Source organism: Amphiura filiformis, chromosome 6 (assembly GCF_039555335.1).
Source record: "Amphiura filiformis chromosome 6, Afil_fr2py, whole genome shotgun sequence".
In the NCBI taxonomy this organism is placed as follows: domain Eukaryota; kingdom Metazoa; phylum Echinodermata; class Ophiuroidea; order Amphilepidida; family Amphiuridae; genus Amphiura; species Amphiura filiformis.
The window spans coordinates 12654005-12672509 of NC_092633.1; the positions used below are offsets into that span (position 1 = coordinate 12654005).

The following is an 18505-nucleotide window of genomic DNA, read 5'->3' on the forward strand; positions in this document are numbered from 1 at the left end:
TCAACTTAGTTTTGTGATATTTTTGAAACTCTATTCAATTCTATTTTACGTAGGCTATCTGAGAAAAAAATGTCTGAGAAAGCATTCATTTATTAAATCAAGAAATTTATTTGCAAGACTTTTAATTTACTTCATGCAACAAAAGTGGTGGTGACATTATGAGCTGTAGATGCTGTATAGGCCTATCCGTCGTAAGTTTCTAAAATATATGAAGGTCTTTCATGGCCTGCACGGAAAGCCAACGTCCTACGTGACACTGCTCCTGTCCTTTACGAAATAGGGCTTCTAGATCTAGACAACTACCGCTTTGATCCTTGCCACCTATCTTCGATACTGTATCAACAAGCTGCATAGAAATAATAGGACGAAAATGATCATGATATGATGACTGAAAAAACCGCAAATCAGATTGTAATTATATTACAATGAGAACAGAATTGAGGCTTCACCACCAGCGAACAAGCCCGCCCCACCCCTACCCCGGCACTTAAGAAGCGACGGTATGTGCTTGTCATTAGGCCCCCTTTTTGAAGTCATTTCAGCTACCCAATTACACCTTTTTTCTAGAATTTATTCATCAAAATGCCATATAATAATGCGGACACAAAGTTCAAATTCTATTTGAGCAATTAAGCTTAGTTTTTTTTAAATAACAAAATAATTATGGACTAGTGTAATAATCCTAGGCCTACCCTAAAACTCTTCAAAATCCACACTGTCGGATCCGTCAACATCGATTTCGTCAAATATTTTGCGTCTCAGTTCATGTGACGTAGTATCGCCAAGCTCATCCAACACCTTCTCCCTAAACAAGCAAACATTATTGCAAATCAGTTAAGGGGGTACCCGGGGGGGGGGGCACTACACCCCTGGCCAATTTTGTGCCTATTTTTCTCAAAACTGATAGCGCATTGGTGACAAGTAAGATATTTATATTATAGGGGCAAGAACTACAACTACTGCACTGGAAATTTTATTACAACACAGACAACAGTTGTGGAGTTACAGTCAAAAATGAGGAAAAACCCATATTTGATAAATAAATCAATAACTACTTGCCTTGAGTTGCTGAATTTTCAGTGCAGTAGTTGTAGTCCTTGCCCCTATAATATACATATCTTACTTGTCACCAATGCGCTATAATTTTTCAGAAAAATGCAAAAATAGGCACAAAATTGGCCAGGGGTGTAGTACCCCCTTAAATAGTCTAATATTAATGACAGAATGCATTACAAGACGAGTCTGCAGCAAACACAAAACATTTTCAACATCATTCGCAATAGGTTAGAAAAGGTTGCCAGAAAACGTTTAAATGTCCGGTTATATCAAGGGTATAAAATGTTTTCAAAAACATTTAAAAACGTTTATTGATAAATATTCTAACATGATAATGTTATTTAGGGGTTCATTCATAGGATTGAGGGCATGATCGCTGTTTATGCCTGAGGCGTGAGCCGAGGGCATAAATCAACGATCATGCCCGAAATCCTGCAATGAACCTACGTTCATACATACTCAACATTCTGAACATTGTTAGAAGGAAAACGGTATGAAAATGTTATTTAAACTTGTAAACCTTATTATTTTCATTTGTTTTGGATTCCTAACAATGTTCAGAATGTTGGGTATGTATGAACGGGGTTCATTCATAGGATTTCGGGCATGATCGTTGATTTATGCCCTCGGCTCACGCCTCGCGCACCCTGCTTGGGCATAAACAGCGATCATGCCCTCAATCCTATGAATGAACCCCTAATTTTGTGTTTGCTGGGTAGACCTACAGTCCGACCATGGAAGAAGAATAGAGTTTTCGCGTGCATTTTCCGTTTGCGACAAGCGCTGTGTTTTCTAAACACCGTTGCGACTTTCGCTTCCCCGGTCCGATATATACGAGCAAAACCGGCACAAATGATCATTTTTTCAGACCTTGTTATTCTCCCCGACGTTTTGTCGCTGCGGTTCATTTTTTGCGAAAAGGCGTTGCTGCAAAGGATGTTGCGTTTCACGGTAGCACCGACAAAATACACACCAAAAGTCTAAAGACCTGCGACGTCCGACGTCTCGAGGGCGTTTCACCGTTGCAACAGACACACCAGGGTTTAAAAAGACGCAGCGGCTAATATTCCGTAGCCTTCCGCAGCGGTTAAAACTTACCGCAACGTCTTTCACAGCGGTGTAAAACTTAACGCAACGTCTTCCAAAACGGTGTTAAGTTACCGTAACGTCTTCCGCAGGCAGCGCGTAAAAATTACCACAACGTCTCCCTCCGCGGAAGACGAAGGAGAACAGAGCTAAGCTTTTAAGCGTGAAACAAAGGTCGCAGCCAGTGGCGTAACTACGGGGGGGGGGGGGGGCAGGGGGCAACGTGCCCCGGGCGCCACCCTTAGGGGCGCCAAATTGACCAATTCAGCATCGATTCTGCGCCCCTGCAAGCGATTAAAGTCAAAATTTTCGCCCGCTTCGCACGCATTTCAGCACAAAATCAATTGAAAGAACATTTTAAGACCGATATTCAACTTCTAGCAACCAAAATTAATAAGTGGTAGGCCTTATTTCTCTAAAATTTCGCGCGCTCGCAATTGTTTCAAGATATCCTCGGGTGGGGTGGAGGGGGGTAGGGCGCCAATTTTGTTTCTTGCTCCGGGCGCTACCAAATTATCGTTGCGTTTGCCGCAACGGCAGAATACAAAACACAAAACGCTTTATAAAAAACGTTTTATTGTCGGGTTTAAGGGTAACATTTTAATAACATTCCAAAATCATTTTTGAAAATATTCTAACATAATGTTATTTAAGAGTTGACATATTTTGGAAAAATGTTTACCAAAAATATTTTAGAAAAACATTTTGAAAACATTTTAAAAATGTTGAGGTAGTCTTTCTCATATTAAACGTTTTAAAAACGTTTTCATGATCTTTATAAAACCCGACATTTAAATGTTATCTAAACGTTTTGAATAAAACCAACATTTTTGAGTTTGCTGGGTTTAAGGTCAAAATACACAAGTCTAGTCTGGCGTTTTGCAGGTGTTTTTCAGTTAGGCGACGAAAAAAGAAAACCCTGTTCTACGGGCCCGACCGACCCAGATTTTGAAGAAATTGGGAAAAAAAATCCTGTACAAATGAATGCCGACTTAAATTTCGGAAATTTCAGGAACATTTTTTTTTGTATCTTCTCAAATTGCAAATTATTTACAGGTTTGTTTTATTTTTTGGGTCATTATTTCCCCCAAAAAAAAAAAAAAAGCCGACCGACCGACCTTACTTGAAAGGTCCGTCCGCCCGTAGAACAGGGTTTCTTCTTTTTTTTGTACGTGAGCTTAATAAAATGTCGGTGATTTAAAAAAAAAAGCTTTATGTACATTTACCATTTTGATCTTTACGGATTACTCTACCTCGTGCAGCATGCTCTAATACCACAATGAAGAAGAAAGAAGGGAAGAAGTATAATAGCATAGACTTACAATTCTGGGAAGTCAATGAGTCCATCGTGATTAAGATCGTAGGATATAAATTGGTACTTCATGTCTTCCAAATCAACTCTGTTCCAGTGCTTATAATTCTTGGCAATTCGATTCATGTCTATGGCAATTAAAAAGGCATACATGTCGGTGATCATGTGTATACAGTGATATCTGAAGATAAATTGCTATATACACTGTAAATCCAAGTGTTTAGGGTTTTTAAACACTGCAAGGTGTTTAATTTTTCATTTATACAGTGAAGGTATAGGACACCTGAACACATGTGCATTTACTTTCTAAACAATATGAAAGTAAACATGTTGAAATGTTTAGAATCTAAATACTCTCATGTGTTTACTCTTTGTGTTTATGTGTTTACTTTGTGTTTACTTTGGTGTTTAGGTGTCCTATACCTTTATACTGCGCAACTAAAAAAATTAAACACCTTGCAGTGTTCATAAACCCTAAACACTTGGATTTACAGTGTATAGAGATACCGCTGATCATCCAATGTATGGTGTTATCTACTGAAGATAGCAGACATACCACTGATTTAGTGATTATGCAGTAGGCCTACTGAAGATAACACACACATCACTTGTCATGTATTATTGTTGTATAGGGTATTAGTGCTATTTAGTGATAGACCTGTCATGCAACGTATATGCTATCTACTGAAGATAGCAGACATATCGCTAGTCCTATAATATCACCAGAGTGTCATCTCCTGATGATAGCAACTTATCCTTATACCAGGCACTCTTCCATAATCATGTACAATGATTAAATAACTTGTTTTGTGCTGCTTACGATGGTGACTATACGATGAGAATTATAAATTGTATAATTGCCATACCGACTGAGTATAAATAATAGGGAACATAAGTTAGAGGACCGATCATTTACTGTTTTCTACTTACCATTGAATTTAGCTTTTGCGAGCCGTGCGTCTTTTCTTCTTTTGATCATTGATACAAACAGTTGCAATTCCTTTGACACGGTTCGATTACGTTTTTGCATTTCATCATGCCAAAATTTACCACTCGGAGAAAATTCACCTTCGTAAATATAAAATTGTTAGAACATTGTAAATAATAAAGTGTCTAACCTATCTTTTATCGCAAATTACCATGATTACGATAAGAAAATAACAACAACATCACGCACATAAACATGATAAACGTATCATATCACACACATAATGACATATGCACAAGAAAGCGCATTTACACATTTCTAGATTCTGTAGCTATTAAAATTTGCTATTAGAATAGATGACAAATTAAGTTGTCTAAACATTACTTTTAGTATAATTTTTTACTTCATTTCAAATTTATACCTCTGTATATTACGCGTACACCCCTGGGCGTACACCCACTTACTTTCAACCGTTAAATAGCGAATTACGACGTAGAATGTTCTGCACTTTTTATGCTTCATTATGCATAATATATAGGACTTCTTTCTTTAAAATTCTTTGCCCATTCTATCAGTGTATTCATGTGAATGAAACAGCAATAAATAAGTAAAATACACGAAAAATAATATCAAACAAACAAACCATGGGCTTGGGCCTCAAGGAAGAACAGATGATTAATTGTGTTTTCAACTGATTAAGTGCCCCAGATTAAAGAGGAAAATAAAACAAACAAACAAAAATAACAAAAACAAAACAAAACATTTTTATTCTTATTGATATTGTGCCAAAGAGTATATAAATAAAATTAAGTCCAAAATATTGCTATAGCAGGCGGTAACATAGGCCTGCAATTATTATTAATGAAAAACAGATAATACATATATATCTACTTACCGTAAGTCGTGTAATCAGGTACAGCAACGAAGAAAACGTGCACCTCAATTGGAAAATTAAGACCCCATTTAAACTTTCCCAAATATGGAAGATCTAACCTAATCTGTCCACGTTTGATAGAAAATGGCGTTGTCAAAAATCTTGACTCTTTGGATTTTTGATTTGACATGTTTAACGCATCCACAGAGGGTAGTAGATAGAAAGTAGATAGATAAACCAGTTTTGCATAAATCTAATCCAATTGGCCTACCGCGATTCCGGATACCAAGGAATGTTAAAGTCCCTTGGTCTTATCATGGTGTGTTGATCACTATTGAGCACAACATAATTATCAACCACCGATCACCACTAATCAACTCAGTGTGCATGTGCAAGGGTTACCAAGAGACTAGTGTATCTGCGCGTCAAAATGACGCATTACGTGCGCTTGTCGCGCTCGCGCACGTTGCATGTGATGCAAGGCGCTCACGCTGGTTCAGTTCATGGTTCACCACGGTAGGCCTACCCTAGACTAAATCCTCCAGTCTCGAATATACGCATTCTTTTTTATCATTATTATTCTCACTGGGAGCGCATCGATTTTGGCACTCACATTTTCGAATGAACTTATAGACGAATCAAATTTCACGCATTCCTACACCTCAATGGCAGCCATATTTGGGTCCCCGTCGGCTCCATCTCATTGTGAATGATGTGGCCTTGGGGGTATTTTAAACTGCATTCTATCACCCGTGTTACACGTAGACAAAAGAATGATGACAGTTTACAACCCAAAAGAATCTAACATCGAATTTTAAGCGGCTTTAATCCACCCAATTGGGCAGTCACAACACCAGTTTGGTGCTGCAGGGACCCAGTCATGGCCGACCAAATCCTGACAAGGACTTGGCTCGTTGGATTCGTCTATACCATGTATACGTTCCCAAAAATGTACTGAAACTGTCTGAGCTGTATTTCATTGTTTGTTTCATTATTCCACCGGGCAAAATGTAACTTTGCTAGATATTGCAATGCATGCACATGAAACCACCGTATAGGAATACAACCTTGAAAGCGATAATTATAAGTTTTCCTGTTTCTGGAGCGCCGTCTAGGAATACAACTTTAAAAGCAGTAATTTTGAGGGTTTTGTAATGTGTGTCCAGTTCTGAAGCGCTATCTATACGAACACAACTTACTTCGAAAAAAACAGTCGTTTGCCCTGTTCCTGGAGCGCCGTCTAGGAACACACAACGTCCCTTTGCCCTGAAATTCATTTGTGTTTAAAGGGTAAATCAATTATCAACAATTAAAAATGATTCTTTCTTCTGAACTTGACAAATTTGTGACTATTTTTGCATTTTTCTCAAAAAATAATAACACACTGGTACTGGTAACACACCAGTTACTACACTGGAATTTCAGTGACTCAAGACAAGCGGTACGCGGTAGGGCCTACGTTATTTATGAAAAGAAAAGAGGTAAATCACTGAAATTTCAGTGAAGTAATAGTTATTTTTTGAGAAAAAAATGCAAAATTAGTCACAAAATTTATCAGGGGTATAGTATCACCTTAAGGGATGGGGTATGAACGTTTGGACAGTATTTATTGTGGGACATTAGAGCACGTCGGACATATCGAATTGCATTCTGAATACGAAGAGTGCCCTTCTGATATCAAATAATATTTTTTGAAATTCGCAATGTAATACACATTTTATGGTAAATGATCAAAAATTGATATTTTTGATATTTAACAGTACTCGAAGTAAACTTTATAAATCTGATGATTTATACTTAAAGTGTATGTAGGTGGGATGAAAAGCCGACGATCAAATGAAAATTTAGACCTTTCGTATTGACGATATGGATGTTTTTCCCAAAACACAAAAAAAAATTAGGTCTTTTTGGGAAAAAAATCAATATTATCAATATGAAAGGTCAAAATTTTCAACTGATCGTCGGCTTTTCTTCCCAGCTACATACACTTTAAGAATATATCATTAGATTTATAACATTACTTCGAGGACTGTTATATATCAAAAATGTGAAAAATATCAAATTTTAATAGTTTGTCATAAAATTTGTATTATATCGTGAATTTCAAAAAATGAAAATTACTTGATATCAGAAAGATATTCTTCGTATTCAGAATGCAATTCGATATGTCTGATGTGCTCTCATGTCCCACAAAAATACTGTCGAAACGCTCATTCCAGATCCCTTACGGGCATACGAAGAAAATAAGTAATACCATCAGTAGAAGATGTTAAGAAACTCTTTTGATATTTCATGTTTGCTATCTACTGAAGATAGCAATTACGGTGATAATTCATATACATTTAGCATTTTCATCGGCCAATTGTGATGCGATCAAGCAAAATCAGTCGGAGCTCGGAAATATTGATTTTAAGATATATAAAAATCCAAAATGGCTGCCTTATACCAAAAAATCCATGGTGAATATTATTCTAACTTATCAGTTTGAACGGCGTTCTCGGGCCGAGGGTAGTGACTTAGTGGACATGACAAAGTCATCAATATGGTTTTCAAAAATCCAAAATGGCTAGCTGTCTTATGCCCCATACTTAAAAATTGGCGGTCAAAATGGTGAATATTAGTAGGTATATCACCTCAAAAATAAGGGCAGCAGAAACATGTTATTTAATGTTTCTACATGAATGACCTTTATTAAAGCATCAAAAATCAAAAAACCGAATTGAAATCGGTCAATGCATTGTGACGTAGTGTCAATTTTAAGATGCTCATAAATGGAATGCAAATCTGCCACAAATTGCTATAATGACAAAATTGGCACATTTCGAGATTTTGAGGGTTTATTTGGACACTTGCTTGAAAAAGCAACGTTAATTTAAGTATCACAGGTTAATTGCCTATCTTTTTTAACTTCGTCAAAGAAAACAAAATTAAAAAATCTATCATTGAATAATTATAATAAATAAACCAAATATACTATTTTAGCAATTCCGGCCAATCTGTAGACAAATAAAAGTTAAAAGAAAAAATGACTAAGTTCAGCTAATTAATATGCAAAATTGATGCCAAAAGAAAACCGTACATGACATCAGGGTGCGGTTTTTTTCACAAACATATGTATACAAAGTTCTTTCACTTGATAACAAAATACACCAAAAGTAATCAATTATGCAAATTAGCTTATTACAGCTAATTATGTATTCATGATATTATTATGTAAATTAGGCATGAGTAACTTTTTTTTTTCAATATTTAATGAAAGTCTTTTCATTCATCATGAATTTGTCAAGTATGAACCTGTTATGATGTTGAGTAAAGAATCTGCAGTTAATTACTTTAATATAATACAAAAAATACAAACTTTGACATTTTGACGGTGTCTGGAATAGAATTTTCATTTTTTCTGTAAATATGGCAGGGGCGTAGCCAGCTTTCTTGGTCAGGGGGGGCAAAATAAAATTTTGGGGGCACAGACGAAAAAAATTGCAGTTGCATCATACAATACATATAGTCGGGCTCTCATTCACGCGCGGATGGGAAATAGTGTTCACTTTATGTTTGATACGGTTTCTAGACTGAAATTTTGCGTAGAACACGCTCCCGTAGTCCACTTTAATTAAAAATGTGCCCAAAGTGCTTTTTCCGGGGGGTGCCCCTACAATGGGGTCAAAATTACTAAAAATGTATTCTAAGGCCAATGGTGGTGATTTTGGTGTCTAAATATATGTTTATGGACACGAGAAAGTCATTTAGACAGTTTACGAAATCCAAAATGGCTTCCTTATGGTCCAAAATTCAAAATGGCGGCCAAAATGGTGAATTTGAGCCGAACTTATTTGAACGGCTTTATCAGGCCGATGGTGGTGATTTGAGTGTCTATGAATATGACTGTGGACATGAAAAAGTTATTTACATAGTTTATCAAAATCCAAAATGGCTACCTTATACAAAAAAATTCAAAATGGCCGCCAAAATGCCGAAAATTATTCTAACTTATTTGAACGGCGCTCTCGGTCCGATGGTCGTGATTTGGGTGTAGGTATATGTTTGCGGACATGAAACAGTCATTTATATTGCTTATAAAAATCCAAAATGGCTGCCCTATGCCCAAAAATTCAAAATGGCGGTCAAAATGTCGAATATTAGTCTATATCATTTGAACGGCATTCTCAGGCCGCTGGTGGTGATTTTGGTGTCCAGTTATATGTTTGGGGACATGACAAAGTCATTCAGCTAGTTTACAAAATCCAAAAATGTTGCCCTATGATTCAAAATTCAAAATGGCGGCTAAAATAGTGAATTTTAGTAAAAATTACTTGAAAGATATTCTTAGGCTGATGGTAGCGATATTGGTGTCTAGGTATATGTTTATGACATATAGGCCCCTATAGTGTACATGACCACGGCAAGTCATTTAGATACTTGATGAAATCTAGAATGGCTGCCCTATGCTAAAAAATCAAATGGTGGCCAAAATTGCAAATTTTATATTGATTTTATCTAATTATCATATAGACACCCCAGCTCTTGGGACTTAAATTTTGTTTTAAATTTAAAGTCGCCGTGTTACAATAATAATCACTTATAAATGGAACATAGATGCCCAAAATATTCAAAATGGCGTCATTAAACCAAATGTTAATACTAACTAACACTATAATGATCACATTTGATGTCCATTGATCTATTATGATTTAAAAAGGTAGTCCAAAGACGATTGAAAATGTTGTATATCCCGTAAAATGTAAACTAGTTCTATCTCTAAACCTGGGCACTTGAAGACCTTGGCGGCCATAATATGAAACATCATATTATGAAAATCATTATAACGCAATAAGTAAAGTGATAAACCCTAGAACTAAGCAGGGAGTTGTACCACCCCAAAGGTTTTTCATCCGCCATAAAAAAAAACACGCGTATTTACGTCCAAACGACTTAAGTTAATCGTAGATGCATCCATTGCGCTCATTTTAGTGATAAAATGTTTGCCCAAGCATCTTACCCGGGAGTAGGACCGACCATCAAAGATGGCCATGGGGTGGAAGAGGTGAGGCCCATCATGATTTTCATTTCACTCTTCCTTGTAAAATTATTCCAAGATATATTGACTTTTTACTTGTTAATTAGGTTGAAATAGTCATTTCCTTTTATATTTATGAGCAAATTCGGTGAAAATCGCACTTTAGATTTAAAATCGTAGATTTTTTTGGCCGAATCTATTTTGCCTATACTTTTGTAGATAGCCAAAATTTCCCAATTTTACAAGGGTGTGCTCACATTATGACGTCATAGCGATATTATGACTGAGGAATGTGGACTTTTTTTGGAATCACTGGAGAGAGTAGACCTATAGCCAGGGACAGGCGATTTGCGCGGAACTTTCTTTCCGCGCAATTCCGCGCAATTTAGGGATACATGATTTGCACTGAAAAAAAAAGTTCCGCGCAATTCCGCGCAATTTGCTATTTTTTTCCGCGCAAATCGCCTGTCCCTGCCTATAGCTATACTTTGGTACCAAATATAACGGCATATGACGATTGTAATTGAAAATTAGGGGGGGGGGGTTGCAACACCCCACCCCTTTGTAGTCCGTGTTACAAAATATGGCTCAGTAGTTCTAGGGTTAAACTTACACACGTTTCCACTTTTGATCTGTTATGAGTGAAATTAATGTGCTAAAAGTGGCAACTATAAATTTGTTTATCATCTATCCTTGCTCAATGGATACTCGCCTTTATCAGAAGGATATCAGGTCTTGGTCAATATTATTACCAAACAAGCGAATGTGATGGCTTTCTTACAGCTTCTAACAAATCCAGCTTTCGCAGTTACCTATTGACTCCAAGGAACAGTCGCTATATACCATCATGGTGATAGCGGCATGAGGAAGAAACGCCTAAAAGTTCACTCCCTAGCAAAGGCAGAAAATCCACGAAATGTCATATCCTGCGAGTAATATTCGTCGCAAATGGCATTGTTAACTGCTTTTATGATTTGTATAAACAGACATATCCTCTCAACTACGGCATCCCTGGACTCATTTTAACTCATAACAAATCAAAAGTGGAAACATGTGTACGTTTAACACTAGAACTGGGAACCTGGGGACCAAGGGAGACCAGTGCCAGTGCATTGATTGGTCACTCCAGGTTAAATAAATGCCCCTAATTTTTAATTGTATTTGGTACCAATGTATAGCTATGGGTCTTTGTCTATCCAGTGATACCAAAAGAAGTACAAACATTCCCCACATAATATCGCTATGACGTCATAATGTGAGCACATCCTTGCAAAATTGAATATATGAATGCACAACCCACCCAAGTCCATACTTTGGCCAAATTGAGTTAAGCATGGACAATGGTTGCTTATACATTGGCCTATCATATGTATAAAAGTTGAACCCAAGTCAACCCTCTACGTGGGTCTATTAGCATGTGAAATCCAAAATGGCCTATACCCGGCATGTATGATACACATTTGTTTTTTAGTTTTCTCAAAGTCACTTTCGATGGACTTGTGTGGGTTTTGTATTCATGTATTCAATTCTGGTTATTTACAAAAGTATAGGCAAAATTGATCTTCTTCCAAAAATTCTACGAACATGCGATTTTCACCGAATTGTCTCATAAATATAAAAGAAAATGACTATTTCAACCTAACTAACAAGTAAAAAGTCAATATATCTTGGAATAATTTTACAAGAGTGAAATGAAACTGTATTTACTGTAGAAACCTATGGTGGGCCTCACCCCCCCTCTATGATCAATCATCTTTGATGGTCGGACATACCCCGGGTAAGGTGCTGGGGTAAAAATTGTATCACTTAAAAGAGCGTACATGATGGATCTACGATTAGTTTAAGTCGTTTGGGCGTAAAGACGCGTGTTTTTTTTTAAATATATGGCGGATGGAAAACCTTAGGGGTGGTACATGCAACCTCCTACGTAGTTCTAGGGTTAATCACTTTCCTTAATTGCGTTATAATGATTATTATATTTCTTATTATGGCCGATCTTCAAATACCCCAGTTTAAAGATAGAAATCGCTTACCTTTTACGGGATATACAACAGTTGGCCACCTTTTTAAATCATAATAGATCAAATGTTATTATTTGGTTAATGGCGCCATTTTGAATAATTTGGGCATCTATGTACCAATTACAAGTGATTATATTGTGACACGGCGACCTTAGATTTAAAACAAAATTAAGTCCCAAGAGCTGGGGTGTCTATATGATAATTAGATAAAATCAATATAAAATTTGCAATTTTGACCACCACTTGAATTTTTTAGCATAGGGCAGCCATTTAAGATTTCATCATCTAAATTACTTGGTCGTGTACACTATAGGGGCCTATATGTCAGAAACATAAACCTAGACACCAATATCGCTACCATCGGCCTAAGAATATCTTTCAAGTAATTTTTACTAAAATTCACTATTTTAGCCGCCATTTTGAATTCTGGACCATAGGGCAACTTTTTTGGATTTTGTAAACTAGCTGAATGACTTTGTCATGTCCCCTAACATATAACTGGACACCAAAATCACCACCATCGGCCTGAGAATGGCGTTCAAATGATATAGACTAATATTCGACATTTTGACCGCCATTTTGAATTTTTGGGCATAGGGCAGCCATTTTGGATTTTTATAAGCAATATAAATGACTGTTTTATGTCCGCAAACATATACCTACACCCAAATCACGACCATCGGACCGAGAGCGCCGTTCAAATAAGTTAGAATAATTTTCGGCATTTTGGCGGCCATTTTGAATTTTTTTGTATAAGGCAGCCATTTTGGATTTTGATAAACTATGTAAATAACTTTTTCATGTCCACAAACATATTCATAGACACTCAAATTACCACCATCGGCCTGAAAAAGCCGTTGAAATAAGTTTGGTTAAAATTCACGATTTTGGCCGCCATTTTGAATTTTGGAACATAAGGAAGCCATTTTGGATTTCGTAAACTGTCTAAATGACTTTCTCGTGTCCATAAACATATATTTAGACACCAAAATCACCACCATTGGCCTTAGAATACATTTTTAGTAATTTTGACCCCCATTGTAGGGGCACCCCCCGGAAAAAGCACTTTGGGCACATTTTTAATTAAAGTGGACTACGGGAGCGTGTTCTACGCAAAATTTCAGTCTAGAAACCGTATCAAACATAAAGTGAACACTATTTCCCATCCGCGCGTGAATGAGAGCCCGACTAATAGAGACTGTATGTCTTCGAGCTTCCCGAAAAGGGCCTTATTGGGATAATGTGCGCACGTAGCGCGAAAAAAATGGTATTTTACACTATTTTCGCCCATTATCCGCTAAAAAGGGCTTTATTGTTACAATTTATTGCAGCGTAAGCCTGGAAAAATTTTGTATTTTACACTATTTTGGCCCTGAATTTTACTAGAAAAGGGCTCCTTGCCCTTTTCTTTTCCTTTGCCCTCCTGATTTTCTCTCTCATTTTTTGTCAGAGGGGCACTTTTTCTTTCATTTTTTGTCAGGGGGGGGGGGCACTCTGCCCCACTTGCCCCCCCGCTGGCTACGCTACTGAAATATGGTATGTGTCACCATTGCTCAAAGCCAAATCCGAAAAGTAAAAATAAAAATTCATTTGCAATGAGACTTTAAATTAACATTTTGTTATCTGGATTAACATGGGAATAGAAACGGTAAAAGGAACAGCCCTCTATTATACCGCGTATACAAAATGGTGTGGCCTTGGACACACACAATGGCTTAAACTATTGTGGTTTGGAATATTACTCCTTTAAACTCACTTAAAAAATGTTTTGTTTCAAATCGTTTTCCTCAAGTGTGCCATTCGTTGTCGACGGAAATAATTTACATGCTTAGAAAGATTAGTATGTCAGCTAAATGGTGGTAGATCTTGATTTTTCAAAAGGCCTATATTTATTGATTTATGAGGGATCTTCAACAATCCATAAAAACATGTAGTAGCTCTTGAACGAAGCAATATATAAAAAAAAAAATCCCGATGGTAGTCACAGAAAGGTTTCACACACCATATATCAAAAATTCAAACAATTGTGATAAATAGCACATATGAGGAAATTTATTTTTCGGCATGGATGTTTGCCAAAATTGAACAACTTTCATGCGCGCGCTTTTCAATTTACTGTTATGCTTGCATGCACAGTGTGGCAGAAGTATTGTGCAGCCACTGTGACATGCCTAATATTAGTCTAAATTATCTGAAAGGTCTTCTCAGGCCGCTGGTGGTGATTTTGGATAATTATGTTTATGGACATGAGAAAGTCATTTAGACAGTTTACGAAATCCAACATGGCTTCAAAATGGCGGCCAAACTGGTGAATTTTAGGCAAACTTGTTTGAACGGCGTTCTCGGGCCGATGGTAGTGATTTGGGTGTAGGTATATGTTTGTGGACATGTTATTTATATGGTTACAAAAATCCAAAATGGCTGCCCTATGTCCTCAAATTAAAAATGGCGGCCAATAGTGAATATTAGTCTTAAATAATTTGAACGGTATTCATAGGCCGATGGTGGTGATTTTGGTGTCTAGGTATGTTTGTGACATTATAAAAGGTACATGACTAGTCATTTAGATAGTTGATGAAATCAAAATGGCTGCCCTATGCTAAAAAATTCCAAGTGGTGGCCAAAATAGCAACTTTTATATTGATTTTATATAATTACCATTCTCACGGCTTAATTTTTGTTTTAAATCTAAGGTCACCGTGTCACAATATAATCACTTGTAATTGGAAAAAATATGCCCAAAATATTCAAAATGGCGCCATTAACCAAATGTTAATACTAACACTAAAAGGATCTTGATCTATAGGATTTAAAAAGGTGGTCAAAAGCCTCGGACGATTGAAACTCTTGTATATCCCATAAAATGTAAACGTACCCTTGCACCACTGACATTGTACAAAGAGAAAAATACTCTCACACAAGTACAGAAAGAAAATACAATACAGATGTTCTGATATTAATTTATTTCATTTCATAGCACATAATTCATATAAACTTTTGCATACAAAGATAACATTTTTACAACACAATTGAATAAATTATTATTTGAATTACCCAACCAAATCATTTTTCATTTAAACATGCACTATACAATGTATATATGGTATACAGTGGACTGCCGCCCCATCATAATTCACATCATTTTGTTTCTGTCAGTTCAACCAATCTTCTCTATCTGGTTGTATATTTTAACATTGACAACCTCATTTGAATACCTTACTGATTTATAGAAAACATTTGCATTTCAGTAAAGTTATGATGGTACAGAGCTTCCTCCTATTATAGACTTAAAACAACATCCTCACCAATACAGGTCTTCACATGACCAAACAAAGAGTCTTTGCAAACAGGTCACAATATATGATATATCCATCAATTTGATTTACTTAAAGGAAGGTGACCTGATATATTTGGAAAATCAAATTCTTTAAAACTTTCGTGTAACATAAAATGTCATCCCTTTCAAGCACTGATGCAAAAAGAAAATGTAAATGTTTTTTGTAAATGTGACTAATTCCTAATGGAATTACCGACATTTATACAGTGTGATATTGGCAGTCATGATAATCATCATGATAAATTATGTAATATATTGATTTCAAGTGAAAGGCCCTATTTTTCTCATAAACATATTGAAATAAGAAGTTCCAACTCAGTGTATTTCAAGACTCAAGATATCATAAAAAAACTGTCTAATTAGTCTCAACTATGGTATACCATATTTGAGACTAATTCGGCAGTTTTTTGATGATTTCTTCGGAAATACACTGATTTGGAACGCCAAATTTCAATATGTTTATGAGAAAAATATGAGCTTTCATCTGATACTAAAATCAGCATTTTGATGAGGTAAAGTGGGGGATGAGATTCTCAATCAGGTTACCCACCTTTAAGTTACTTTGAAACCATTACCAGACGTTACAGAACATTCACAATGCCATATTATTCATTCTATATCCTGTACTACATACAAGACTTTATCAAAACTACAACTGAAATATTTTTCATGTAATATTTTTCCAGAGGTAAGACTGTGTAGAATAATAACCTTACACCAGGCTAACTATTGGCATTCCCACATGACCAATACAACAACATTTTACAAGATGCATGCTACTTAACCAAAATAAATGCTGATATACAGTACAAGTAATATTTGAATGCCATTATGTAGCAGATGAGAGTGGAAGGATGAATGTTCTTGGACTTGGAGGAGCATTTCTTAAAAACGTAGAACAAGATATTTTGAAAACCCTCCAGCAAATTTTATGTCACCTTGATAACCAGTCACCAGTGAGTGAGAATAGTTCAGATCAGCAGTACGGTGTCTGATAGAGCAGCAGTACAGATTAAATTGTTTAAGGTGGTACTACACCCTCTGATAAATTTTGTGACTAATTTTGCATTTTTCTCAAAAAATAACTGCACACTGGTAACAAAGGTTATGTATATTACAGGGGCAACGAATCCAATTACTTCACTGAAATTTCAGTGATTCAAGACAAGTGGTTCATTATATATGTTCATTCTCGCGATACCTCTTTTCTCATCATAAATAATGTACCGCTTGTCTTGAGTCACTGAAATTCCAGTGTAGTAACGGGATTCCTTGCCCCTATAATATACATAACTTTTGTTAACAGTGTGTTATTATTTTTTGAGAAAAATGCAAAAATAGTCACAAATTTATCAAGGGGTGTAGTACCCGGGGTGTAGTACCACTTTAAGGATCAAATACTCTTAAAATCTGACCCTCAACATACATGTACAAGATATGAGATTTAGTCTGGTACTATAATGATGCTGGTAAACCTGGAGTATGCCCTAAGTTAGCACAAAATTGGCACAGGCCATTTAAAGTGAAACACCTGCAATCAGATATACTGTATTGATTACAGGTAGTGAATGCAGGTGTAACAAAATACAACAGTCACAACAAATAGTAGTACACAGACAAATTGAAATTGTAACTTCCAGAAATGGACTTAGGCCATATAAAGGACAAGAAACTCAAATGCTTCCTACATGTACCCCCCCCTTCCCCGAGTATAAAACTCGGTCAGGAAGAAATAGCCAGAAACCTCAATGGTATGGAATTTCACAGTTAACTGCGTAGGAAATTAAAGTTTCCCTTATCTTCTTTATTTTTATGCAGCGATGAAGAGTGCGGTATGTGAAATCTGTGGGGCGATATTTGGTGACACGGCAGGTTTACTAAACCACACAAAATCGGTACATGTACCCAAAAGGAAAACGAAAGAATTCAAGGAGCAGTGCTCTATATGTTTATGGTTATTGCAAGTTAATGGAACCTCAACCAGCATCAAGAGCCATGATCAAGAAGAGGAAGATGGAAGAATAAACTATGATTTAAATATTTTTTATTTGTATAATTGTAGCCTGATATTTTTCTGTATGTATTTTAGTTTATAGATTCGTGCTGATCTGATTTGGTGAAGTGACAGATGTCCAAAAACACACTTTAATGCCTATAGTCTACAGACATATCTGTCAAGACAGGTTTTGCTAATCTGGAGTACAAGTACAGGTCACTTTGAAGGATATAACTAGTAACGTAAATCACCTCAAAGATGCAGTTGATACAGGGATTTGGCCCAAGTGAAAGATACTGTGATTCCCAATTTGGAGAAGGATCTCAAAGCTAAAATCAAAGCGTGTGAACAATCCAGACTTGAATCGGAGATTTATAGTAAGAAGTTCAATCTGTATTCCTCAGAATGTACTTGGTGTGGAAGATGCTGAGGTTATCTTGTGCAACCATTTATCAGCCATTGGATTACCTAATGTGAACAACATTTTGTTTATGAATGTTCATCAACTTCAAACTAAGTCTGTGATGGAGAACAAGTTAAAGCCCATCATCACTTAATTTGTATGTATGCAAGATGGGATCCTGAGACTGAGAAGAGGCACAGTTAGTTATGTAAGATGAGGAAATTCTGCGAAGAGGGACAAACATTATTTTTACTGATGAAACTTGGGTGAGTAAGATACATACAAACATAACATCCTGCAAGCAAGTTTTTCTGGATAGTCTTACAGAATCCATCTGGAAAGGGAGAATGCCTCATCATTAACTCTTGCATGGATCAAGACCAGATTCATTGACAAAGCTGAATCAATATGGCAACAAAGGGAGAAGTGGACTATCATGAAAAGATGAAACATGAAGCCTTGGTTTAAAACTTGT

At 36.3% G+C, this 18505-nt stretch overlaps 1 protein-coding gene across 1 annotated transcript; it reads right to left on the reverse strand.

The window, feature by feature from the left end:
- Positions 1–693: 693 nt before the first annotated feature.
- Positions 694–5446, reverse strand: LOC140154356 (uncharacterized). Its single transcript, XM_072176923.1, has 4 exons — positions 5278–5446; positions 4385–4522; positions 3465–3582; positions 694–805 (listed from the first exon to the last, which is right to left on the reverse strand). Exons 1-4 carry the CDS (start codon positions 5444–5446, stop codon positions 694–696), a joined length of 537 nt encoding a protein of 178 aa, XP_072033024.1.
- Between the last annotated feature and the right edge of the window lie 13059 nt (positions 5447–18505).